This window comes from Ictalurus punctatus, chromosome 10 (assembly GCF_001660625.3).
Source record: "Ictalurus punctatus breed USDA103 chromosome 10, Coco_2.0, whole genome shotgun sequence".
Lineage (NCBI taxonomy): Eukaryota > Metazoa > Chordata > Actinopteri > Siluriformes > Ictaluridae > Ictalurus > Ictalurus punctatus.
The window spans coordinates 17,663,205-17,690,679 of record NC_030425.2 but is presented as its reverse complement, the minus strand read 5'-3'; the positions used below and the strand labels follow the sequence as shown (position 1 = coordinate 17,690,679).

General features: G+C 37.2%; 1 protein-coding gene across 5 annotated transcripts in view; it reads left to right on the top strand.

Moving 5' to 3' along the window:
* Nucleotides 1-866: 866 nt before the first annotated feature.
* atp11b (ATPase phospholipid transporting 11B (putative)) overlaps nucleotides 867-27,475 on the top strand; it is a 67,377-nt gene continuing 40,768 nt past the window's right edge. For 3 of the 5 annotated variants that reach the window (XM_053683194.1, XM_053683191.1, XM_053683195.1), the window contains exons 1-9: nucleotides 868-1,200; nucleotides 17,830-17,946; nucleotides 18,932-19,021; nucleotides 20,347-20,427; nucleotides 23,343-23,450; nucleotides 23,857-23,985; nucleotides 25,066-25,169; nucleotides 27,239-27,286; nucleotides 27,392-27,456. In XM_053683194.1, coding sequence (XP_053539169.1) covers nucleotides 1,174-1,200; nucleotides 17,830-17,946; nucleotides 18,932-19,021; nucleotides 20,347-20,427; nucleotides 23,343-23,450; nucleotides 23,857-23,985; nucleotides 25,066-25,169; nucleotides 27,239-27,286; nucleotides 27,392-27,456 — 769 coding nt within the window. In that variant the 5' untranslated portion in view covers nucleotides 868-1,173. Of the gene's footprint in view, nucleotides 1,201-17,829; nucleotides 17,947-18,931; nucleotides 19,022-20,346; nucleotides 20,428-23,342; nucleotides 23,451-23,856; nucleotides 23,986-25,065; nucleotides 25,170-27,238; nucleotides 27,287-27,391; nucleotides 27,457-27,475 lie in introns of all 5 variants that reach the window. The other 2 variants (XM_053683192.1, XM_053683193.1) reach the window with 1 other exon arrangement.

Below are 27,475 nucleotides of genomic sequence, written 5' to 3'. Positions count from 1 at the left end.
CTATAACGTAATGTTACTAGTAAGCTTTGAAGCTTTTTATAAAGATATGAAAATGTGTGATAGTATTTTGTTTGTTTGGGAATTAAAAATTCTGGTTCTAGAACCCCCCCCACACACGCACACACTCTGATTACATCACTTCCTCGATGTTGCTAAATTGTGTGTTGCCAGATTGATTGTGAATAAGTCCTATTTGTACTGGATCTTGGACAGAAAGAAACAGAATTTCCAATTTTATAGCTAGATCATATGTCTGTTGATCAGTTCAGTTCAAGTTGCTTTGTATAGCACTTTTAACAATGGACACAAAGCAGCTTTAGAGATTTATATAAAAATCTGGATATACATTTTTTATAATGTATAAAAAAATTTTCCCTCTCACTTCTGATCACTTAATCAGAATGCTGATTAATTTTCTATAATAGCAACTCTGCTGTTGCAAATCACAGGTGTATATTAATGTCCTTTTTCTAATACGTTATACTTTCTATAGTGACAGGGTCGTGTACTGCAGACGGTTTGCGTAAAATGATTTTAAAAAATTGTTGATGAACACAACATTAAATGTTATTATAATGGGATAAAACATATATACAGGCATGTTGTTCTTTAATAAATAATAATAATAATAATAAAACTCTCCTTGTTGGAATGTTGCTTTGGTACGAGGAATAAAACACTGTTATAAGAAACTAATCAACTTTGTAATGGTAACAGTAACTTCGCTTCATCAAACCAGTATGTTATAGTAAATAAAGCGCATATTGTCAAAGATTTCAATATATCAATCTGGCAACTATGAAAATTAACTTATTGGTGTGTTTTAAACAATCTGGCAACCAGTGTGTGTGTGTGTGTGTCTGAGCGGTTTGTTGTTTCAACATCATTCAGTCAGTGGGAGGAATAGCAGCTCCACTTTACCTCAGACATGAAGGAGTAATATAATTTATTTTAATTTTCATTTTTATTTTTAACGTTACACCATTTCTGTGTCCGCGCATGCCGTAATGTACAGAAGGAGAATCTTGTGCGGAAGGAAAACATACATGTTGCGGGAGTATTTCGGCGGAGAAAGGAAAGCCAAGCTGGCTAACTTTTGCTAGCTAGCAAGCTAATCCGTTAGCAGCGCATCTTATTGAGCTAGCTGAACTAAGCTAAGCTAAAATCCTGAGGATGCTGCGGTGGATACGGCAACAGCTGGTGAGTTACACTTTCTGGGTGTTTTTCTTTCTTTTTGGCAAAACAGTGGATTTATTTTATTTGATAGAGAATGCAACCTTTTTTATAAGAGTGAATCATTTCTGTTGGTCAGGTTTTAATTAGCATTAGCTGTCGAACTTAGCTTTCAGAAGAAAAGTGTATGGTTTTATGAGTGACAGAGCAGCTAGCTATATACCTTATTGAGTTTCTTTTTTGTATTTTAAAATATTACCGTGTTTATATATTTCTTTCTACAATGTTTTATTCATATAACTATGTAACTAACTGCATAGTCAAATAAATTCTAAATGTGTGTTTAGCCTTTCCTGTAGAGTTTCTCTCAGCAACAGTAAACAAACTTACCCAATGACGTCACACTTGATTAGTTAACACTGTATAGTCAAATAATGTTATCTTTTATATAAAGAATATATATATTTTTTCATATAAAGTCTAATACAACAGAGAAAGCATAAGTGTGAATAATAAAATTAAGTGTTTAGGCTCTGTTATACTGAGTATAGTTACAGAAACTTATTTAATAACGTCACACTGATATAATGTTGTTATTTTATATCAATAAATGAAAAGAAGAATAATTTCCTCTAATTTCATGAGAGATGTTATTTGTGCTTCAGGATTTTTAAAAAAAATAATACTGACAAGTTACTGGTCTCAGACACGGATTCACAGATCATCTGCACGATTAATCTAAATGATAATTATCTTTATTCACTAAGTTTTGTGCTGGTGTCTGTGTATAATTACACTCAGGTGTGTCAGGTGTGAGGACAGAACCTGGCAAAAACTCTGGGGGGGGGACGACCCTAAACATTATACACAACTCAGCTGTCAGACATCATCAAAAAAAGACTTTAATAAAATAAAAAATCTCAAGTTTCTCATTTGTGTTAGCGCACAGGTCTGTTCGAGAGAAACAGAAAGGGAAGCAGACAAACTGACTGCGAGCAGAGGATGTGAAGTAACATTTGTGTAGACCTACTTAATCTCTCATTGTACAGCGTTCAAAATGATTATATTTGTGTCGTATCACCCGGCACTGATCTGTAGTATTATAACAATTACAAATTTTGATCAGAGGCAGTTGGTTAGATGTAATTTTTTTGGATAATTAATGTTTTGATATTAATGTATTTTTGCAGACACGAAGTAAGGGAAAATAAAATCTTTGTGCAAAAGGAAATATTTATCAGGAACTCTTTGTGCGAAAGGAAATATTTATCAAGAACTCTTTGTGCGAAAGGAAATATTTATCAAGAACTCTTTGCGTGAAAGGAAACTTTTAGCAGGAGATCTTTGCGCGAAAGGAAACTTTTAGCAGGAGATCTTTGCGCGAAAGGAAACATTTAGCAGGAGATCTTTGCGTGAAAGGAAACATTTAGCAGGAGATCTGAAACATTTAACTGGAAATGCAAAGGAGACGGGGCTTACCACAACTTCAGTTTAGTCAGATCTAATCCTGTTCTTAGATTAGGTGTCACGCATTCATTTGTATTTATAACTAATTCGTCTGTAAACTAATTTGTCCTAATCATTAATTCTCTAAAAATTGCAATAGTTATTTTCACGTTGTTTATCTTTGAATATAAATGTTGGTTAAGAGTAAGAGCTGGGCAGTATGACATAAAGTATGTCACCATAAACTTCTGAAACCTGGAGATCGTGGACGTTATCTTTTTTGTAATTAAAAATGTTCAAACTGACAGCTGATTTGATGTTAAAAGATTTAAATTGTAAAATGTTAACCTTTTTTAAAAAAAAAAATTTCTCGTTGTGATTTTTAGAAAAAAAAACATGTTTTATGTTTACACACACACAGTCAAAATCTGTCAAAAGTTTAATCCAGTTTTTATTAAAATTTAAGCAGGTCAAGTGAATAGCCTGAAATGGTACAGAAATAAGCAGTAAACTACCAAAGGTAAAAAAAATAAAAAAAATTAGGATAACAAAACCTGAAAAAGAATTTAAATTTCACTTATACAAAAAGGCCTTTTTTAGGGAACAAGTGATGGTTTACAACTTGTTGGTTTACAGCTGTTCTGTTGCAATTTAAACTTATTTAAACTTTCAACAAGTTGTCACAGAGTTTGAAACCTTTATTGTGATCTCCATCATGCCTTAACCGGCCAAGCTAACAGCAATGAATTTACCTCAGCCTCTTAAAACTGCCCTAGTTTTAACTGTGGATGCACCGAAATTTCGGCTACCGATATATGTGTGGCGGCATACATTTTTGGCTCATGTTTTCGACCTTTTTCTTTTTTGGCCAAAAGAGAAAAAAGGCTGAAAATATATGTCGCCACGGCCAGCAGTGCTCGGCACTCAGATTTCACTTTCAATCTAGTAGGTGGTTATCATTGCATTGCAACATTACCAGATCTGCGATTTAAAGAACATTACTTTGACATGGAGAAAAAGCAGCGTGAATGGGAAATGATTCAGGTAGAGCTGGGGGTGATGAATGCATCTGCTGAAGGATTGACGCGCAGCACAGAGCAAAGTGTTCCAGAGAAACGGGTGATGATGTGCAAAGTCCCTCAGTTTCTGACATGTTTGATGAGATTCTACAGGAAAGTGCCTGATCCACAGCAGCGAGTGTGTTTAGCTGTTATATCTACAAAAGGTGGCTACTTTTGATGTCAAAAATTTATATAAAATTTTGTTAGACAAAATGATTCCATGATTTCTTTTTTTTCCAATTGTTGAGTACATTGAGACCTTAAACTGTGTAAATTTAAATAATGGAGATGTGTTTTTATATATATATATATATATATATATATATATATATATATATATATATATATATATATATATATATATATATATATATATATATATATATATATATTATTGATACCAAATAAATATACTAAATATATTGATACCAAAAATCTAGTAGTCGGTACCGATACCACCAAAAGTAAACGATACTCGATGCCAAAGTTGATACCACAGTGTGGTTAAAAAAAAACTAATCTTTTTTTTTTTTTTTTTTTTAAATAAAATTAAAAACTCCCGGAGGACATTCTCCTCTGGCTGATAATGGCAAAAAGAGAGAGAGAGGGATATTTTAGTTATCAAACACACTGTCTGACAATGACTAATAACAAGTGCTACGGTGCACTCCTAAACGCACACTCACACACCTTATACTCTGAATGCAAGCATTAGTTTAAATTCACTGATATGGTGGCAGACCAAAAAGATTTATTAAAAGCATGAACATTTGAATAATTATTAGTGACATTAGGCTACATTTAACTGACAGGACACGGGCTGAATGGCGATGCATGGTGGCCCATTAGGAAGTAGTTTATAACATTGCAATCCATTAGCGTTTTTAACAAATGACTGGCTATCGCAAACATTACATGGAGCATAACGTTAGCTGGTTTCACGGCCACAATGCCAGCTGCCTCAAACAAACATAATATAGGATAATATAAGTCTTTCAGGTGCTTCACCAAATTCCAGGTGTTTCCTCGCTTTGTTTGAAATGAACGATAGCATTGGTTGAACACCGGCAACCACTAAAATTGTTAAGCTAAGCTAATCTTCTGTAGTTTTTCCGGTGTGCTTGTAGGCGTTCTTCTTCTTCACCACTTGTGGACGACTAAAACACTTCCGCATATTTGCTTCCGCCTTCAGTTCCGGAACAATTGCAACCTTGGTACATTCATTAGAAACGGTACCAGCGGTACTGCAGAAAAACAAATAGTCATGTTTTAACAGTCTTGGTACCGACTTGGTACCAAAGTATTGGTTCTCGTGAAATCCGTAAAAAATATATATATACACGCACATAGTACTGTGCAAAATTCTTAAGCACATGCAAAGAAATGCTGTAGAGCAAAGATGCTTTCAAAATAATGATATTAAATGTTTCTACATTTAAAAAAATACCACAAAGAGCAGTACACAGTAGTAAATTAAACAAAGTCAGTATTTGGTGTGACAAAAAAGAATCTTGCAGAAGCAGACACGGATCTTCTGGAGACTTTGCAGTCGCACTCGCTTCTTATTTTTGCAGCAAAACCCAGCAGCCTTCATTGTGTTTTTTTGTCTGAAAAGTGGTTTCTTACATAATATGCTGCTTTCTTTACTGACATACAAACATTTTTCTGTAACATTTCATTTTGTTCTGGAAAACTAATGTTTGGGAATCTAAAATGTTTTTTGTACTGACTGGATAATGTAGAAGTCATAAACGAAAAATCTATAACAAAGTTTGTACTAAAAAAAATAGGGTGCCTAAGACTTTTGCACAGTACCCTCTGTGTGTGTGTGTGTGTGTAATAACTTGGAAAATGTATGTATAAAATAAATAAAATACATTTATCTAGCACAGTTTTTTTAATGAATCAGTACCATATTTCTGCAAGTGTGTGAGCGAACCTATATCATGAAGTATATTAGGAATTAGATAATGATTGGTGCAGATTTGACTAAAACTGGTCTGAAGTTGTACAGGTGTGCTGTGTAGCTCTTCTACAGATGTGCTGTGTAGACATGTTTATATCAAGATAATGACCTACATTATGAATAAATGCTATGTTCGCAGTGTTAGTGAAATAATATCCTACCAGATTAATCTTTAGATGATAATGTTGGTGATTCATTTCTTTCCGTCTGTGCCTTTTCACAGCAACAACACATGTTTTTATGCCCTGTTATTTTGGGGTTTATTTAAACCTCAAGCGTTTGATTTCTCATGTCTCCCTAAATGTTTCTTTCCTCCATAATTAACATCTCATCCTTTCCGTCTTTTCTGTCACAAGTCAGGCGTGAAACTGAGCTTCCTGTGGAGAATCTTGAACGTGAGCATGAACAGAAACAGATAGCGTTTTTGTGAGACTGTGGAGTGTTGGTGTTGATTACTTTTCTGTATCAGCAGCTCTGGCAGTAGTGTAGCTGCGAATCCCAGGCTTATATTAATGCACTCGTTCTCTGAGTGCTCATTCACTCGTTCAACATGGTGAAGTTTTATGTAAGGAGAAATGTGTTTGTTTAAAGGGAACCCCGACTATGAAGACTTGTATGGTTTATTAGATTAATGCTGACATCTGCTATGCAAATCTGCGATACAAAAACACTCTAGATGTTATCCACAGTGACGTCACAGACCCGACTAATCCACAGTCAAATTCGTTATCGATTATTATCGATTTTATTGGTTAGTTGTTGCAGCCCTAGTTAAATTTAAGTATGAATGGGTAAAAAAAAAAGTATGACGTTTCATTATTTAATAAAATAAGTATTTTAGTCACTACTCATTATTGTACAATCTCTATTCTATGATCTGGGAAATTTTTTTCACTCAAATGTATAGCATGTATATCACAGTAACTAAGTAGAATGATTTGTACAGTGTCTTTTGCCTCTTTAGTGTTGTATAGTGTGCACATAGCCAAGGTTAGCTTGTTTTCCCTCATGGTTTGAAGCAGATTTATTGCCGTTGGCAGGTAGTTAGTTAAGTGCTCATTGAGCCTGTAGGTAGAGACAATCTCACCTGACAGGTTTTCTGGTGTCAGCGTGTTGATGCACCAGGTGTGTTTGTGTGTAACCTGCATCAGGTGCTCAGGTTATGCCGGATGTCACCATTACACAGGAAGCACCAAATTCAGGGGGAAAATATGTCCGTCCCAGTGAAGTAGGCATGGCCTGTGTGCCTGTCAGTATGAATGTAGGCATGGCCTGTGTGCCTGTCAGCCCCAGTGCAGGAGGCGTGGCCTCTGGGCGTGCCTGTCAGCCCCAGTGCAGGAGGTGTGGCCTCTGGGCGTGCCTGTCAGCTCCAGTGTAGGAGGCGTGGCCACTGGGCGTGCCTGTCAGCCCCAGTGCAGGAGGTGTGGCCTCTGTCAGTGTCAGTAAAGGATCATGTATAAGGGATTTTCCTGCCCTGAGAAGGAGTGTGTGTGTGTGTGTGTGTGTGTGTGTGTGTGTGTGTGTGTGTGTGTGTTACATTGCCAGTAGCATGAATTATTACTAATGCTTAACAACATGCAGTGGTACTGTATTTCAATCCTCATTCATTCTCATTAAAATATGCTATTGGTTAAAAAAAGGTTCAAATAGTGTCTGATTTAATTGCTATCAATTTAGAAACATATAGATGTGTTTTAGGATCTATTTTTTAAAATTTAAACTTGATTTAGTGCAAAAGAAAATCTGATGTACCATTCTGCCTCTTCACTCAGTTTCATAGTAATGCTGGTATTGCAGTATTAAACAATACATTGCTCTTTACTCTTTGTGAGTGCAGCAGTTGTTTGCCACTTTAACACCAAAAGATTTTACTTCTCTTCAGAGAAAAATGCATCTTGAAAGGAGTCTACTTATCCATACATTACAGTACATTTGCTTATAAGGAAATGGAAGACTGTGTTTCTTTAGAAAATCTGTTTGTTTTTGTCAGTTTTTCATGCCTGGAGTGTTCTTCTCAGAGACATGAGCTCAGTGGGAAAAGAAGTTCTGTTCATGTGATAGATTTAATTAAGCACGCTTGTCTCATTAATGTATTGATTTATTACAGCTTGTGTTTCATTATCTCTTTAATGTCTCACTCCAGTGCTTTGTTTAAAAGCTGGTTATTGAAGCTGAAATTATTTTTACACACCATTTCAGGTTTGCAGGAGCGCTGTAGTGGTATAGATTTACAGTACTGCTCAGAGGTTTGGACCGTTCTACTTATAGAAAGGTTTTCTTAAAATTTTTTTTCACTGCAGATACAAAGTTCCTGGAATAGCAGAATAACAAACATGCAATAATGATTCAGTGTTTCACACAGGATTTTGTGAGACTATGATGGGTGGACCTTTGATGCTCTAATGGGGTCCAGGGGGCATACTTCCCCAATAAGAAAAGTTTGTACATTTTAAAGTTAAATGCATGGTACATTTTGAGAGCAAAATGAAAAGGCTATAGATCTATGAAGTACTTTGTGCACTTGTGAACAATTTTGTGGTCTAGTAGTAATTTATTTATCATTAACACATTGTTATAAAAGTCACACCCACAAAGCATGGTAAACGAGATGGAGTTTAACGTGGTTCACAAATGGTCAAAACACATCAATTATACATTTTAGCCAAAGAAATGAAGCAAAAGGGTTACCGGTGTTGAACTGGTTTACTGGTGTTGAACTGTTTTTTTACACATGGTGTTGATCAACTCTCCCTACATCCCTATTTGCAAACTTTGCACTCTGAATTTGGACATTTAATTGTCCTGGGCTTTGAGTAGAAAAGTTCTAATGCCCTTTTGCAGTTGATTTCTTCTGGGCAGGCAGCCAGGTACTGAAAATGAAGGTAACTGCAATTAGCCAAATGAATGAATGAAAATGAAAGGTGCATATTGAGCACACTGTTTGTACTTTTCTATTAGTTTAGGATACTGTGCAGTTTATCATATAAGTTAACATTACATGATGAGCCAACTTGCTTCTCAGATCCTGAAAAGTTACATTGTCAGAGCCACTGATTATAACGTTAACGTTAGATAATTAGCTAAGATTAGCTAGCTAGATATAACGCTGCATACGTTATATATTGTTTTTCAAAAGGTGCCGGATAGGTCAATCGACATAAGCGAGGAGTTCGACCGTTAACGTCGTTAGCTAACATTAATGTTCCCTAACTTAGCTAACGTTAGATTAACGTTAATTATTAATGATAACTTCTGCGGTCAGCTTATCTGTTATTAGTAGTGGTCTGACTGACTTGACTGGTCTGACTGGAGTGGGGGACGCTTTGCCGAAGCAACGGCGCAAAACAGATCTTTTATATTATTGTGAGAAATTTAAACATTTCAGTTCATTATGAAACTGTAGCATGCCGCCAGAGTCTAGGTAATTAATGGGAAACACTGATGTTTAGTACAACTGTATTAAAAGTGTTAAACTGTAGACTGCAGGACCAGTTTCTGCTATGTTGTTTTGTCTACATACAGCGTCATGGCTTAAGTCATGCGGTCAAATGGTCATATGATTATGCTGATTTATTTGCCAACTGGGGAGGAAGGAAAACACAGAGGAGCCTTTAAATGATTGAATAACTCGAGATTTACATGCAAATCTTGCAAATTTCATCCCATTCAAAAAGAGCTGAAGTATGAAATTGTCCTTGTTATGCGTATAATCTTGTACACTGTTGCAAGTTACCATTTAAAAATCTCAGAGCTTGCAATTTTCAAAATTACTGCAGATTTTTCGTAGATTTGGGCCAAGATGCATCATGTGACATCACAACAAGCCATGTGATGGCACCAAAATGTGCATTCAGCCAAATCCCCCTTCGATTCATGTGCATCAAACATGAGTACAGCTAAAAGATCTCATATAACAAACATCACTGTGAAAGATAATGTAAAACAATTTCATGCAATTGCAATTTTTCCAATTCAAGCAGTTTTCTGCAAAAAAAGCACAAAAAACTCTGCACATTGTATCACAAATGTTGAAAAAAGCAACAGCAAAATCAAGCATTTTTGGCTGCAACAATCACAAAAAAAACCTCATAAAAATCATGTGTGGGCTGTTTGTTGTTTTACAAGATAGCAACCGTTCCTGCAGTGTGGTGGGAGCACAGAACAGTTCTCATCATGTGTTTTCTTCAGGAGAGGTCTGACACTTAGTTCCCTAAATGGTTATGTAACCTGGGGGAATTTGCTTTATCACAGTTAAGACATCAAAGTTATGAAATAACAAGTGACCTAATATTGTAGGTGAACCTGATAAAATGGTCAAAGAGGGTAGATAAAGTAGTAGAACGCAGTACTAGAAAACTATAAACATTACAAGAAGGCTGCAGGACTATAATTATTAAAACATATGTTAGATTTCTTTGGCACAGGCACAAATATGCATTTCATAAATCTTGTATGTGTGCTTGAGAAAGAGAGACATTTAGTTAAAGACATCAGTAACTGCCTTTGGCATGTGTTCTAAGCATACTTTAAAACACACACGCACGCACACACGCACGGTGGAATGTGATCCGGTCCGGTGGCTTTGTAAAAATTCACTTGCTTGAGTGTGCAGTGAAATGAAGAGGTTCAGTAGATCTCTTGAGAGATGCTAAAGTTTCCTTTTCTAATAGTAGTGCAATCACGTTACGTTGTGTCAGTAGAAACGAATTTCCCTCCAGTTCAATCTGAAATCACACTTGACCCTTGTCGAAATCATTGTGATATAATGACCTCTTTTTTTCACTAGCGATGGTAACAATACTGATTTTTCTTTCCTGATAACAAAACTTTGAGCCTCAGCTGATGTCTATACCATTCGAGATTGTTTCCTATTAAAAATGACTGAGATTAATACATTTAAAATTTTTATTTTTTTTTACCCAAATCACTTCACAGTTCAACTCTTTCACATCACGTAGGGTAATAAATATAATAAATTTAATAATGTATAAATATAATGAAAGCAATCCTAACAAACAAAAAGTCAAGCCTCTTTATATGTAAACATTTCCAGTTCCAAAAATTTAATTTATTTTCCAAACTCAATTCCAGTTTCTTTGCCATGTGTTACAGGGTCCAAAATGTGATTTGTTTTATCTAATATCTGATCTACCTTTGGGGGGGCGAGGAAGTATCAGCCCAATACTGATACTGGGTACTAGCAACTCACATACAGCGTACAGATACATACTAGGGGTGTAACGATACACTCGGCTCACAATTCGATACCGGTTTCATGATATTTTGAACTAAATTTTAAAAATGAAACTGAAATTCAAATTAACCGATTTATTTCCAAAACAATTAACAAATTTCAATAACTTTTTGTAGATATAACTTACAGAATTCACAATATTTCAAGATTTAATTAAACCTTCTGTATGTAAACAATTGACTAGGTGTGTCACGGAACAATAAAGCTGAATTTTAACATGAAATTAGGATAGCTGTAACCTAAGAGAGAACTTCTTAAAGCAGTAAGAATGCAAAAATAAAAACAAAACATTAAAATAGTGTTCTGTTCAAGCAAGTTCAACTCAACACAAACAGCTTTTGGGTTTGTTTAGGTTACTTACAAGTAAAAAAAAAAAAGGCCCAGCATATCAACATTTTCAGGCAGAAGCAGGGATCTTTGTGCGAAATGCAGATGGAGGGCAGGAAGTGATTATTTTTATTTATTTATTTATTTTTAACCTTGGAAGCACTATCACAAACTCAAAATGCTTATGTTTTTGCATCGTTTATGGTTGCTCAAATCGGTCAAACCAAGAAACCACAATGAGCTTATATCGAGTACAAATGTTGTTCATAAGGGGAGGGAATGCAAGAAATCGACTGAAAAATGCAGGAAAAAATGTCCCGTAAACCGGCGTCTGCGGCTCCTGTGTACAGTGACCACATTGTCAAAGGGAAGTTAATGCAACTTACATATGCTGTGTTTATGTTTATGTAACATATGTAGCTGTTTCCGTACTTTTGTAAAGTTAAAGTAATTGTTTGGTGATGATCCATGCCTTTAGTGGTGTTTCAGCGGACCTTTGAGAGTGTTTAACCTAATAACGTAAAGTAAGCAACCGTAACATCAAGAGGCGCAGCAGCGTTGAATGTCTGTTGCTAGGTTAATCTACAGGACAAAAAGAAATGTCACTCACCCAGGTGAAAACCGAACAATAATCAGTGTGGCGCACCTCGGTACCGAGGTCATTGACCCAACCACTAACAAAAAAGTTGCATGCCTCCATACTTTTGCATACTTTCATTTGTTTTCTGGAGTTGAAGGATGTCTGGGGAACAAGGTAGTTGCTTATATCTACAACTTGAAGGCAGGCAAGTACTTCAGTTCAGTAGAAAAATCGCTCCTCTTCGTACTGTAAGGATCACATCCAACATATGCTATGATTTTCTGTTTATATCTTTCTCTTGTAATAGTGTCTAAACCGGTACAGTACGGATTTTCCTCCATCTCGTCCATTCTGCTTTTCACTTCTTGCCCTCCATCTGAATTTCACGCATCGTCAGAATCACATGACTACAAACAACTTATAGGATAAAACAGACATCATATCGTAAAAAAGGCTCTACGATACATAACGTACCATTTTTATATTGCGATATATCGTACCACGATATATTGTTACACCACTAATACATACAGTGATTGCGTGTGTGTGTGTGTGTGTGTGTGTGTGTGTGTGTTCGCACTGCTTAAAACCATTCTTGTATCACTTTAAATATCTGCTGGAGACCTGCATTGTTCATTTGTTATTCATTATTTATCATATATACTTATTTTATTCAGAGTTCACTGTACATAAAGTGAATGTTTACATTCCTTTTGGCTGTGTGTGTGTGTGTGTGTGTGTGTGTTATTTGGAATTGGTCACATAACACATTAGACCCAGACCAGCTTCAGTAACTAATGACTTGCGGATTTGCAAAGAAATGAATCAATAAATAAGCTCTGTAGTTTTTTTCTAATGTCATTATAACAGTGATCTATACAATTTTCAGAATTAAGTACTGAAGAAGCGGAGTTACTGTTACCTCCCCAAAGTTGGTTATTTTCCTATAACAGCACAGAGTTTTATTCATCTTATGCCACAGTAATTTGCAAACTATTGGATTTTTTTATTTGTTAAAAAATGTCATAACCCATGTTTTATTCATGTATTGCGTGTAATGTTTGGAACATCCTCAAAACAAGTTAGTTCCTGTTCTCACATGTTACAGCAGCTATAAACAGTCGTTCCTTCATCAGCCTCTCTACTCTCTCATGAACATAAGACAAAAAAAAAAAACAACACCGCTTACAATGTTCTCAAGAAACCACAAAGCACTGACGCTGGAGACTCCTTCCATACAGGATAAGTAAATTTCTTCTTACAGATAAATGATTGAACACATTTTTAACCCGTTTATGTGGAGCGTCCAAGTTCCTGTACAAGTTCCTGTGAATGAGCTGTTACTATGGAAACCATAACTTATTAGAACCAGCACATTAATTACAGAATGTTTTTATAATAACAATAATAATATACTTTCTGAACAGCTTTAAACACTCGAACAGGCTGGGAATTTTCTCTTTGCTGTTTTTTTTTTTTTTTTCTAAATGGAAATGAAGGGCATGGCATGCAAAATGAATGTAAAGTGTGCTTACACACACCAAGATTTACTTTAAAGTGAAATGTACTGGTTTTTCTGTTCATTTTTATAATAAGTGGCATTACACAATAACTTGGACATGCACACACTATCCCATTCCACCATTACGGAAACCTTTCTTTGGAGAACAGTCTGTAATTAATGGTGGGAGGAATGTGCTGTGTCAGTGATGCCTAACTCTTTCTGTACAGATGATAAATTTCTAACGCATTTGTTGCATTAAATTTCTTTAAAAATGAAACTCATTTTGCATTCATGGATTAATCTCGTAAGTTATTTCCTGTGTGCATTGTTTTTTTAAAAAGGCAGCAAGACTTCTGACTGACTCACATACTGGCTGCCCTTGGAGAGTGTATACAAGGGTGTGCGTGTGCGTGTGTGTGTGTGTGTGTGTGTGTGCGCGTGCATGCGCAAACACAAAGGCTCCGCAAGGGCAGCTGTTGAAAGCATGTGTTGTCACACAGGTTGGATGACGTGGCTTCCTCACTCACTAATTTCCATGGAACAGAAACAGCAGTAGTAATTCTGTGCTTTCACGTGCGGTCTTTTCACTGCCACCTCAGCCCTGAATATTTGAAAGTGGAAGTCTTTCTTGAACAAGAATTAGAAACATCACAGAGAACGAAAGCAAAAAGGAGCCAAATATTTCACTGTTATTGAAAGCAAACAAAATCCCTTCAAATTGTTCCAAAGTGAAAATGATATTTTAAACAGTGCTTAACCAGTTCGATTATCTTTTTATGCCTAAACCTAAGCATTTTCCCAACAGGCCTAACTTCCAGCCCAGACTTTGTCCTTTCCTGTCTGCCTACAGGATGATATTATATTGGATAGCTGCTATAGCCAGGGTTTTGAAGATCTTTTGATAGAAAAACATTTTCTAGATTCTGCAAGCAAAGTAGTGGGACACTATGAAAACATATTTAAAATAAATACACATTTTGGTTTCTATTTATACACTAGGCTTCCTATAAGTAGAGCTGGCTATCATACTTAAAAAATGTAATTAACAGCTCTTTCATTTTGTTCTGACCGGTTTCCAACGAGCAGAGTGGGGTGGGGCGTGGCATGCTAGAGCAGGAACATAAGAAATATTGGTTTTGTTCGCAACAAACCTAAATTAAAAAAAAAATTGTTTCTAATCCCTGATCTTAAATATCATGTAGTCATAAGGAAAGCTCATTGTCATGTCATAAAAGATATCAGCTGGTTGAAGGAGCTGTTCTTTCTCAGCCTGTTTTGAGCGTAAATGGCTGTTACGCTTGAGTTTATGAACTAATAAAAGGTTTACACTTGCACTAAGTTAAAGTTTTGAACATAGCCTTGAGTCAGGTTCTGTTCTTGTCAGGTTCTTGTTCTGGTTTGAAATGTTCATGGTAGGATAACCTGGTCTAAAAATAACACGATATTAATGAATCACAATACCGTTGAAAAAAGCACACGGCAGTGGTGAAAATGAAAGAAATTAATTATTATGAATTGTTCGTACAAAAGTCTCCATCTTCTCATAAAGATATTTTTGAGAACCTTTTTCCCTCAAAATGTCTTACAATGTCAGTATTAATCCCTTTGTCTTTATAAGTTGAAAGTGAAAGCATCTTCTTGTGGGTGTGGCCTATCAAAAAAAAATTAGTTCCATTGGAAAAACCATAGTAGCTATCCATACCTTCTAAAGCTAATGTGTCAAACACAAAATACCACACTATTCATTGTGAAAATCGGTTGTTTACAGATTTACAAGTTAGGTATGTAACAGTACTAGCTTCGCACACTCACCAGATCTCCGCTGCTTCTTTCCAAACTTTAGAGACTACACAGAACTAATAAGACCGACACATTTCTACAGGTCCTATTTAGTTGTGTGCAGTCTCATGTAGTCCTGTGTTGTTGTACGTACGATGTACGTGTTGTACATGGCCCTGGAGGAACGTTGTTTCATTTCACTGTGTACTGTGCCAGCTGTTAATAAGCCTATTGACTAAGTCAATGGTCAAGTGGCTTTATTGTCATTTCAACTCATTTCAGACCTGTGAAAATGTAAGCATAAAACAAGGTTGTTATGATTTCACAATTCCTTGCTACAGTATACCATTACAGCACCACTTTTGGATTTAAAATTTTCAGTCTGACCTTTTGTTCTGTGCTCATTTGTGTTCTTTTTATCTTCCTGAAAAAAATAGAGAGGCAAAAGCAAAGCAGAAACATTTCTTCCATTCTTAGCTGCTTTATGGAAATGGCTCGTGTTGTCATGGCGATAGATCGGGCCATGATTCGATTAGTGTCCCTCTTTGGATTTAATTATTCAGACAGATGTGCGGTAGTTAAGTTGGAGAGAAATCTAAACTGCACCCTAATCCAGTTACTTGTGTAGAGAGAGGTCACATCCTTACAGAAAACCTTCTTCAGGAATGTGATTTCTGCCTGCTGTGCATGGTGTCTGACATCCCTCATCCCTTCCTGAGGGACTGTAAATAAAAAGGCAGTAGTGGAATCCAGTAGTAAGTGATTTAAGTGTGCAGTGCTGCGAGCAGGACCTTTCCGTAATGAATTGTTCGGCTGCTCTGCGTCTAAATTAATAATGCACTTTTCAGGCCAGCACTCGGGCACGTTTCCTCCTCAAGGCCATTTTTATTTTACGAGTTGAAGTAATGTGCTGTCACTTCTGCTCCAGGAGGTCTGTAAGTTCTACAGGCATCAGATCTCAGAAATACATTGGCGTCTAATATTTAAATAATTTCTTTACATTCGACTTTTCCCTTTCAGTTTTCTCAGAATTCCTGTCACCATCTTTAATACTGCTTCACAAATTTATCTCAATCTAGGCACTAAAATTTGCAATGACTGATCAAATATATGGAGTATCACTTGGGCAGATGTGTTGGAGGTAGGGATGTCACGAGAACTGATACTTCAGTACCAAGTCGGTACCAACATTCTTAAAACGTGACGGTACTTGTTTTTCTGCAGTAGCATAGGTATCGATGGTAATATGGAGGTACCGAGGTTGCAGTTCTTCCGGACCTGATGGGGGCAGCAAATACATGCAAGTGTTCTAGTCGGTCCACAAGTGGTGAAGAAGAAGAAGAACGCCTACAAGCACACGGGAAACACTACAGAAGATTAGCTTAGCTTGACAAGTTTAGCTCCACCCCGACTCATTGAGAGGAAGAGAGAGGAAAGCTAGTATTGGTTTCCAGTGTGCAACAGATGCTATCGTTCATTTCAAACAAAGCGAGGAAACACCTGGAATTTGGCAAAGCACCTGAAACACAGGCCCTATCTTATGTTTGTTTGAGGCAGCTGCATTGTGGCCGTGAAACCAGCTAACGTTATGCTCCATGTAATGTTTGCGATAGCCAGTCATTTGTTAATGACGCAAATGCATTGCAATGTTATAAACTACTTCCTAATGGGCCACCATGCATCGCCATTCAGCCCGTGTCCTGTCAGCTAAATGTAGCCTAATGTCACTAATAATTATTCAAATGTTCATGCTTTTAATAAATCTTTTTGGTCTGCCACCATATCAGTGAATTTAAACTAATGCTTGCATTCAGAGTATAAGGTGTGTGTGTGCGTGTGTGCGTTTAGGAGTGCACCTTAGCACTTGTTATTAGTCATTGTCAGACAGTGTTTGACAACTAAAATATCCCTCTCTCTCTCTGTCTCGCTCGGCCAGTATCAGCCAGAGGAGTATGTCCTCCAGGAGTTTTTAATTTTATTAAAAATGTTTTTTCTTTTTCTTTCTTTTTTTAAACCACATCGTGGTATCGTCTTTGGTATCGTGTACTTTTGGTGGTATTGGTACCGACTACTAGATTTTGGTATCGTGACATACCTAGTTGGAGGAAAATGACGCACAGTGATCTGGTGTAATGTCTCCTGGTGCAAAGCAGAGTTACTGTTATCACTCAAAAGTTTCAATTATTTTCCTGTAACAAAATACTCTGAAGTGTTTTATTGCTCTTATACCACAGGGATTTGCCAACTGTAAAAAATTTTCGTGACATGTCATGCTTTTTATCCTTTTATAGTTACATTTGTTATGGGTATGTTTTTGCTTACATTATAGCAGCTATTAACAGTCATTCCCTCCATTTGTTTAAAGACTAAGCAGACTTTAAAGAGGATTTCTAATATTTTTCATTGAATTAAATTGTAGTAACTTGTTACTGGCATAATACTAGATTCATGTTACATCACCTAGTGCTATAATTTCCAGAAATTATGGCTTCAAGAAATTTAAACATTTTAATTAATTGCCTAATTGTTCTTGATTTGGTCTTCCTTCCTGTGATTGTTCAAGTCAGTCACATACATACATACATACATACATACATACATACATACATACATACCAATAGATTGATAGAAAATGAAAGTCCACTAGGAAGAAAGAAAGCTTAATTCTTGGAATGATTACCAATCATTACACAGAGACAGTGTCTGACATTCTGACATATTTGTGTTCCTCTCTTGCAGGGTTTTGACCCACCGCATCAAAGTGACACCAGAACCGTTTACATCGCAAACCGCTTCCCTCAGCACGGACATTACATTCCACAGAGGTTTGCGGATAACAGAATCATCTCCTCCAAGGTAAGTCTGGACTGAGAGAGTCTCCTAATTACATAACCACTACTCCAGCACAACAAAACCTATAGTCTACATCCTAAAATTATGGGATATGTTTCAAAAATGGTGTTGTGTACACACTGCAGTAATAACAGTTAAGCCTTATTCACAGTGTGGGTTTATTAAGGTAGCGTCTGTAATAAACCACTTTTCTCCGCGTTAATAGTTTTTCCCTGTAAAAATTATAAAATTATTACTTTTATTTATTGAAAACTGTAATTCTGATATTATAACATGCGCGCACAGTCCACTTTATTTGGAACATCTGTAGGCTTGCACATTCATGAATCTGAGGTTATCATGGGCACAGGCTCACCCTAACCCATGATAGGCTCAGATTTCCTGTTCTTGGATGACAGGAGTGGAGCCCATTATGATCTTTTGCTGTTCACCCACCTCAGGGTTGTTTTATGTATGCTGAGATGCTTTTCTGCTCATCACGGTTGTAAAGAGTGATTATATGAGTTACTATATCCCTTTTTGGGAGCACAAACAAATCTGGCCATTTTCCTCTGACCAGGAGTATCAGCCTGCAGAGCTTCTGCTCTCTGAATGTTTTTTGTTTATTGCACCATTCTGTGCAAAAAGAGACAATTGAACCATGCAAACAGGCCTGCTATCTATGAAACCACTTTAGTGGTGTTCATAAAATAATCTTAAAATTCATGATTTTGAAAATAAATTGTAAAAAAAATATTAGATAAAAATAACAACAGAAATAATGTTAATTCTGACGTTAAAAGACTTAAGTTACAATATTTTAAATATTCACCCACACACACATGTGCGCAGGTGCATCTCAAAAACAGCTTACGGCTTACAGCTCATGGAAATCAAAAATCCAATCTCAAAATATTTAAAAAAAAAAATTTTTTTAAGTATTCTTTCTTCTTTTCTCTGCCTGATGGGGCAGGAAATCACTCACACAGCTTTATTGTTTCCTCTGCAGTACACCATATGGAACTTCATTCCCAAAAATCTGTTTGAACAGTTCAGAAGGATAGCCAATTTTTATTTCCTCATCATCTTCCTTGTCCAGGTAAGACCCAGCGCTTCTCAGTATTCTGTGTGCGTGAGAGTGCGTGAGAGTGCGTGAGAGTGCGTGAGCGTGCGTGAGCGTGCGTGAGCGTGCGTGAGCGTGCGTGAGAGTGCGTGAGCGTGCGTGAGTGTGCGTGAGCGTGCGTGAGAGTGCGTGAGAGTGCGTGAGAGTGCGTGAGAGTGCGTGAGAGTGCGTGAGAGTGCGTGAGAGTGAAGTGCTTTACCATACATGAGGAAGTGAGGAATTTAGCAGGTGTCTGCAGCAGGCTTCTGAATGTCCTTTATTATCACAACCCTCTGTCATGAATCATGGATTCCTCTGCTTTCCTTTGTACTGCTCATAATAAGTTTTATTTGAACTCGATGTGACTGATTACATTTATTTATTTACCTGATGTATGTTTATCTCATTCCATTTGAAGAATATTATTTTTGTAATCTTTATTTGATCATTCCAGTGCCCTTGAGCCAGCATGGTCTTTATCAAATCTTAGAGTAAAGGTCATGAGAGCCAGATTGTCCTGGAGATACGACTGAAATCTGAGCGAAATCATAATTGCAGTAGTGGGAATAGATAGATAGATAGATCGATAGATAGATAGATAGATACTGTAAATGAATAAACAAGGCTATGGATTGTTAATATTGTGCTTATTAAACAGATAGCATTATGGAGGTTAATTACACTGTTATAATAGAAAAACTATAATAGTATTAAAAATAATATATGCAGGTATTAGTCATAAATATATGTAGGCGATATAGTTATACAGCAGTACCCAGATTACCCCTGGATTATATACAGATAATATACAGATGTATATTCGAGGAATAAAAGAGAGGCTGGTGAGGGAGCGACTGTTTATAGCTGCTGTCACATACGTGAGAACAGGAACTAACTTGTTTAAATGTAACTATAAATGGATAAAAAGTATGATGGATCCTTCATTAATAGATAAAAAAAAAAAAATTGTAATGGTTAGCAGGTTGATGTGGTATAAGAAGAATGAAACACAGGCTCATGCTGTTATAGGAAAATATTCAGCTTCACGGTGGTAACAGTAATCTTCATCTACCTCATCCCAGCCCCCATTCATTTACCATAACAGCATATACCAAAGGGTCTGTGAATTAGACATGAGACTGTCTTTATGGTACAAACATATTTTTAAGGGTTTTTGTGTCCGTTGAGAGTTGTTTACAACTGAAATTTATTGTTGTTGTATTTAGTGATCGATTTTGCTTTGCTAACTGAAACGTGTTAATGGAGATTGCAATCCAACAGCAGTTGATGTCTCTCTTATGACACTATACTTCTTTCCACAGTTAATGATAGACACACCAACTTCCCCAGTGACAAGCGGACTTCCCTTGTTTTTTGTCATTACTGTAACTGCCATTAAACAGGTGAGTTTTCTGTGTTTGGAGTTGTGAAACTGGCGTAAGGCGTGGTGGTTGTTGTCTTCGGAGTTAAACCCCTAAAGTAAGAGAGCAATAGTGGTAAATTCTGGATTTCTTTCTCCTACATTGCCCTCCAAATGTATTGGAACAGCAAAGCCAATACTTTTGTTTTTGCAATACACTGAAAACATTTAGGTTTGAGATCAAAAGATGAATGAGACAGTAGATCTGAATTTCAGCTTTCATTTCCAGATATTTAGATATAAATGTGTTAGACAACTTAGAACATGGCACCTTTTGTTTGAACCCACCCATTTTTTTCAAGGTATCAGACAAACTGGTACAACAGACCACGCAATTTCTGGGTGAGCAAAAGTATTGGTACAGATAATCTTAAAGTAAATTAAAGTCAATAAAACATAATATTTGGTTTCATATCCCTTGCTTGCAATAACTGCATCAAGCTGGTGACCCACTGACATCACCAAACTGTTGCATTCTTCTTTTGCTTGTACTGCAGCTTCTTTCAGTTTTTTTTATTTTTTTATTTTACTGGTTTCTTCCTTCATTCTCCTCTTCAGGATGTGAAATGCTGCTCATTAGGGTTAAGGTCTGGTGATTGACTTGGCCAGTCTAAAACCTTCCACTTTTTCCCCTGATGAAGTTCTTTGTTGTGTTGCCAGTGTGTTTTGGGTCATTGTCTTGCTCCCAATTAGATGGGGGTGAATTTCTCTGTAAAATCATCAAGAAAATCCGACCCTACATCACCAAACAGGCTACACAGATTCTAGTCCAGGCTCTTGTTATCTCTAACCTGGACTACTGCAACTCACTGCTTTCAGGCCTCCCAGCCAGCTCCATCAAACCCCTTGAGATGATTCAGAATGCTGCAGTGCGCCTCGTCTTCAACCAGTCCAAGAGAACCCATGTCACACCCCTCTTCATCTCCCTCCACTGGCTTCCTGTAGCTGCCTGCATCAAGTTCAAGGCCTTGATGCTCACCTACAAGACCTTGTCAGGAACAGCACCCTCCTACCTCAACTCTCTCCTGAAGGCCTACCTTCCCTCTCGCACTCTGCGATCGATTAGCGACCAACGTTTAGCAGTTCCAACTCAGCGTGGCGCAAGGTCCCTTTCCAAAACCTTCACACTAACTGTTCCTCAGTGGTGGAATGCACTTCCAATCTCAATCCGGACCGCAGAATCTCTCACCATCTTCAAAAAACAACTAAAGACCCACCTCTTCTATGAACACCTAACAAACTCATAATAAAAATAATTTTAAAAAAAAAATTGCACTTACATCTCTACTCTGCACTTTGCTTCTTCTGGAATTCAATTAATAGATCTCGTATGGTAGCACTTCTTGTATTGTTCTCTGCTTGATATCGCTTTGCTTGTATCTTTCTCATTTGTAAGTCGCTTTGGATAAAAGCGTCTGCTAAGTGAATAAATGTAATGTAATGTAAATTGGCAGACCGAATGTTTATGTAGACTTTTGAATTCATTCTGCTGCTACCATTATGAGTTACATCATCAATAAAGATTAGTGAGCCTGTTCCACACAAGCCTAAGCCATGACACTACCTCCAGTATGCTTGATGGATGAGCTTGTATGTTTGGATCATGAGCAGATCCCTTTTTTTCCTCTATGCTTTGGCCTTTCCATCACTTAGAGGTTAATCTTGGCTCCAGAAGTTTTGTGGCTCATCTCTGTATTTCTTTGCAAATTCCAATCTGGCTTTCTGATTCTTACTGCTGACGAGGGGTTTGCTTCTTGTGGTACGGCCTCTATATTTCTGCTCTCAAAGTCTTCTTTGAGCAGTGGATTGTGACAACAACACTGACTGTTGTTTTTGGGTTTTTCTTCACAGCTCTCACAATATTTCTATCATCAGCTGTTGTTTTCCATGGCCGACCTGTTCAATATCTGGTTGTTAGTACACCAGTGGTTTCTTTCTTTTTCACGACATTCCAAATTGTTGTTATTGGTAATGCTCAATGCTTGTGCAGTGGCTCTGATTGATTTTCTCAAATTCAAAATTTCAAAATGGCTTGCTTTTCTCCCATAGACAGCTCTCTTGGAAAAAAAAACCCACCTTACTCTGGCTCTTACACCTCTACTCTGTGCACTTTGCTTCTTTTAGAACTCAATTAAAGATCTTGTATAGTTGCACTACTTGTATTGATCTCTGCTTGATGTATCTCTTTGCTTGTATTTCCTCATTTGTAAGTCGCTTTGGATAAAAGCATCTGCTAAATGAATAAATGTGAATGTAAAGGCCACGCCTCCTTCACCGACACTGACGGCATAAAGGCCACGCCTCCTTCACCGACACTGATGGTCATAAAGGCCACGCCTCCTTCACCGACACTGACGGGCATAAAGGCCACGCCTCCTTCACCGACACTGACGGGCATAAAGGCCACGCCTCCTTCACCGACACTGACGGGCATAAAGGCCACGCCTCCTTCACCGACACTGACGGGCATAAAGGCCACGCCTCCTTCACCGACACTGACGGGCATAAAGGCCACGTCTCCTTTCACTGACACTGCCCGGCATAAAGGCCACGTCTCCTTCACCGACACCGACAGGCATAAAGGCCATGTCTCCTTCACCGACAGTGACAGGCATAAAGGCCATGTCTCCTTCACTGATACTGACAGGCATAAAGGCCATGTCTCCTTCACTTATGTGTCTTTGGTATCTGTCTGTATAACAGTGTTTAGACAAGCACACTGATTCACAGATTATTCTGATATTATTTAAAGAGGAATCGTGTACTTTTCCTTTTTCTCTCTCTCTCTCTCTCTCTCTCTCTCTCACACACACACACACACACACACACACACACACACACACACACACACACACACACACACTCACTCTCTCACACTCTCTCTCTTTCTCTCTGCAGGGCTACGAGGACTGGCTGAGACACAAAGCCGATAATGAAGTAAACGGTGCTCCGGTATTTGTGGTGCGCAGTGGCAGTTTGGTGCAGACTCGCTCCAAGAATATACGAGTGAGATACATTTGTAAATCCATCAAATCCACTCCCGTTCCATTTCTGTAAAATCATTACACTGTAACAAGAACAAAAGTAAGCAAGTCTTTCTGTCGCATTACCATTTTTATATAGATTATTTTTGTAGTATGTTTGGAAATCTCTCTATGTAAAGGCATAAATCATGCACAACTAGTCAGCATCCTGAAGTTGTGATTGTCCTGCCCCTGAAGTACCTTTAGGTCCTGTTAGTACTGATTTTGAGCAGACAGTACAACCATGCAATTACATACCATGCAGTCATTTTTCTGGTGTTAAAAAGTATGTTGTACCTGCAGCAGTGAATAATTTTCAGTAAAAAGGAGCTATACAGATTACTGCCATTGTTCTGGCTTCTCTGAATGTCTTTTCTCTCCATGTCCAGGTCGGAGACATAGTGCGAGTAGCGAAAGACGAGACGTTTCCGGCTGATCTGGTGCTGTTGTCTTCAGAACGAGCAGAGGGGACGTGTCACATCACAACGACTAGTTTAGATGGAGAGACAAATCTGAAGGTCTGTGGCTTAGTTAGTGTCTAACTAAGAAACTCATACCAAAATTGCTCTTTATTACTATAGGTCTGTTTTGCCTGGTTTATGGCCTGGATCAGTGTGTCACTGTACAAGAGCAGCAAATACACATACGTCCGTTTGTGCTCAAGACCTCAAAATGTTTTAGTTCAGCTGATATTGAAAATATTACATTTTTTAGAAATAGTTGTATGTTGGTATTGCTTAGTTCTAATCGAATGCTTGAATCCATGCTTGTCATTTAAATATTTCTTTAAGAGTTGAATCTACAGTTTGTAAGACAGGATGACGCCGTGTACTAAATATGATAAATTGGATTCCGCTTAAGCTTGTATGATTTTCAGCTCAATTTTGCTGTCGTACACAAAAATCACATAAGAGTCCATTCGTCCTGAGTTGAGCTTTCTGGTCTTAGAACACACAGTGTGACAACGTGCTCATGTTATTGGCATCCACTTTATTGTCATCGTGACCAAAGAAAGCCCCTACAAAGTTCTGCTAGTTTGAGAATTGTTTAATTACAATCTACAATGATTTTCATTATTTTACAAGATGATGCCAAAATCATGGGACGGCTCCATATATGGTAGTGATAATGGAGAAACATAATCAAAACATGCAAATGGACAAATAAAACTCTCCTTATTACCTCAATCTTAGAACTTTTGTGTTTATGCATGCCTGCTTTCATAAGTATAGTCATTTTCTTTAATTGCAGAATTCAGACTATATTCTAGTGAGATATGTGTGACAAGTATTAATCATTAAAAACTGCTGGAAAATCAGATATTTCTGCTTCAACACATCTGATTTTGTGATCACTCCATGATCAGGTTTAAATGGGTGCAATAAATCAGCAAATTTTATAAACCTGCCCTATATTGAGTTATCTGCATGTAGTTAAGTGTTAAACAGGAGGTAATCTGTCCTGAATGTAATCTGTGCACTGTAGGGAAGCAGTACTGTAGGAACTGTAGCTTTCCATCTGCTGTGCTCTCCTTTGCAACACGCTAATGAACCGTTAAGTCATTACTGCTGCTCAGCTCATTTCCCCTCTGTGTTCAGATTCACTATGCAGTGCCGGAGACGGCTGTGTCCCAATCCGTGTCCCAACTCGAGGCCCTGCAGGCTGTGGTGGAGTGCCAGCAGCCTGAGCCTGATTTATACAGGTGCTAGAATCAAGGCTCGCCTTTCAGTCCTGCCTTTCAGTACTCATTTTATGTTTATTCAATTGTCTGACCATGTTTATTACACAATTTGTCCCGGTTTTCACATTACAATAAACTGTTCTGTAAAATACAATCACTAGCTGCGTTTACATGGACAACAATAATCCACTCTTAACCCGATTAAGACCATAATTTGATTAAGAAACTACCATGTAAACAGCAATTTTTACTTACCTTAATCTAATTAAGGCCATACTCGAATTAAGCTCTAATCGAATTAAGACAGGTGGAGTTCTCCTGTTTTAGTCGCATTATGGATGTGTATTACAGACATGTAAGCACCTTAATCACATAATGAACGTTGTGTGAGAGTTTTCACCGCATTTTGTGACAGGACACGATCACACACGGCCGTATAAGAGAGTTCGGCTGCGTCCCAAACCGCATACTTTCCTACTGTAGGCCTGTAGTGGGGAAAAATACACGTATCTCGGCTACTATATAGACAGTAAGTACACGGTTTGAGACGCAGCCCATGGCTTCAAGCAGTTGTCTATTAGCACGTATAGCATGACAAATAATTAAGTGCACTTAAAGCGTTCGAAAATAAATAAATAAATGAAAACACCCAAAACTGTATACGGTCCCATAACGAAGACGAACTGTATGTTGATACGTGAAATTCTGGAGGGACGTCGGACAGCGTGGTGCGGTGACGTAATGACGTGGGCTGTTAATCTATTTATGTTCGAAAACATGTCAAATGGGTACATGACTGGAGTATTCTAAAAGCTACTCATGTAAACACCTTAATCACATTATTATCTTAATCAGAGTAAGGTCAATAATTAGATTACTGCTGTCCATGTAAACGTAGTCACTCTGTAATGTCAGAATGAAAACAACATTTTTGGATTATGACATGTCCCAGAATTATGAAAATAAAAGACATAAATAGTAAGCCTGTTCTAAATAATAAAATGTTGTAATAATGATTACGGTTGTAATTAAAATTATGGCTGTGCAATAATGGCTAGAATAAGAACCACTGTTGTTTGGTTCAGTATTAAAAATATTTTTATAACGCATTATTATTATTATTATTATTATTATTGCAATTTTGTAAACATAAAAATAAACAAAAGCAAGCTATTCTTTCTTTTCAAGTTATGCTTCATGGTCCTATATTCCTTTAAATGTACAAAAAATATACAGAATAAGATTACAGTTGTGTTAATTGTGCTAAAATGTATAAATACAAGTCATAAGTTGACCTTAAATAAGTATGTAAATAAATAAATAAAAACAAGATGCAGCTGTAGTAGAATAAGGACAAAGATAAATATGAATAAAAAAGTCTTTTAAAAATATACCCTAACCCTTTGCTGTAAAACATTTTTTTTTTTCAGTGTAAAGTGATAAAGAAATAAATAAAACAAACAGACAAATAGATGCAGCTATAGCAATAGAAAATAGCACGTTTTGGTTCCTGCGTCTGCTCTGTGTGTGTGGAGTTTACATGTTCTCCCAGTGCTTCGGGGGTTTCAGGGCTACTCCAAAAATTTGCTTTGTAGGCTGATTGGCATTTCCAAATTATCCGTTGTGTCTGAAGGGGTGTGTGAATGTGTTTGTAATTGTGCCCTGTTATGGACTGGGCCCCCCCATCCAGGGTGTCCCCCCGCTTTGTGCCCCGAGTTCCCTGGGATAGGCTCCCCGCGACCCTGTGTAGGATAAAATGTACAGAAAATGCATGGACATAGCTGTGATAGACAGTAGGATAGTAGGTGTAATAGGACAAATAGATAATAAAGATAAATGTAAATAAAAAATAAGAATATATTTTGAACATAACCTTTATTTTAAAGTATATATTTAAAAGTAATAAATATTTGTGAGATTTTATTGATATTATTTATTAATCCTGAAGGTCAACTTAATTAATTATTAACTTTATATGTTATTATATAAAGAAAATAAGTAATTTTGTGCAGATGTTATGAGATGGTTAGTGTTGTTTGGTGTGATTTTCTTGCCCTGGGCATTTATATTCTTTGTGTGTTACGTTACAGATTTGTTGGGAGAATCACAGTAACACAATACGGGGAAGAGATTGTCAGGTAGGTTTGTAAGTCATAAAACTTTGATTTGTTGTGCCTCAATATCATACTGAGGACAAAACCTTAAACACAACAGATAATAACTGAGTTATCTGTTGTGCTCAGACCTCTAGGACCAGAAAACCTCCTACTTCGAGGAGCACGACTGAAAAACACCAAAGAGATCTACGGTAGATTTTCTACATTTCC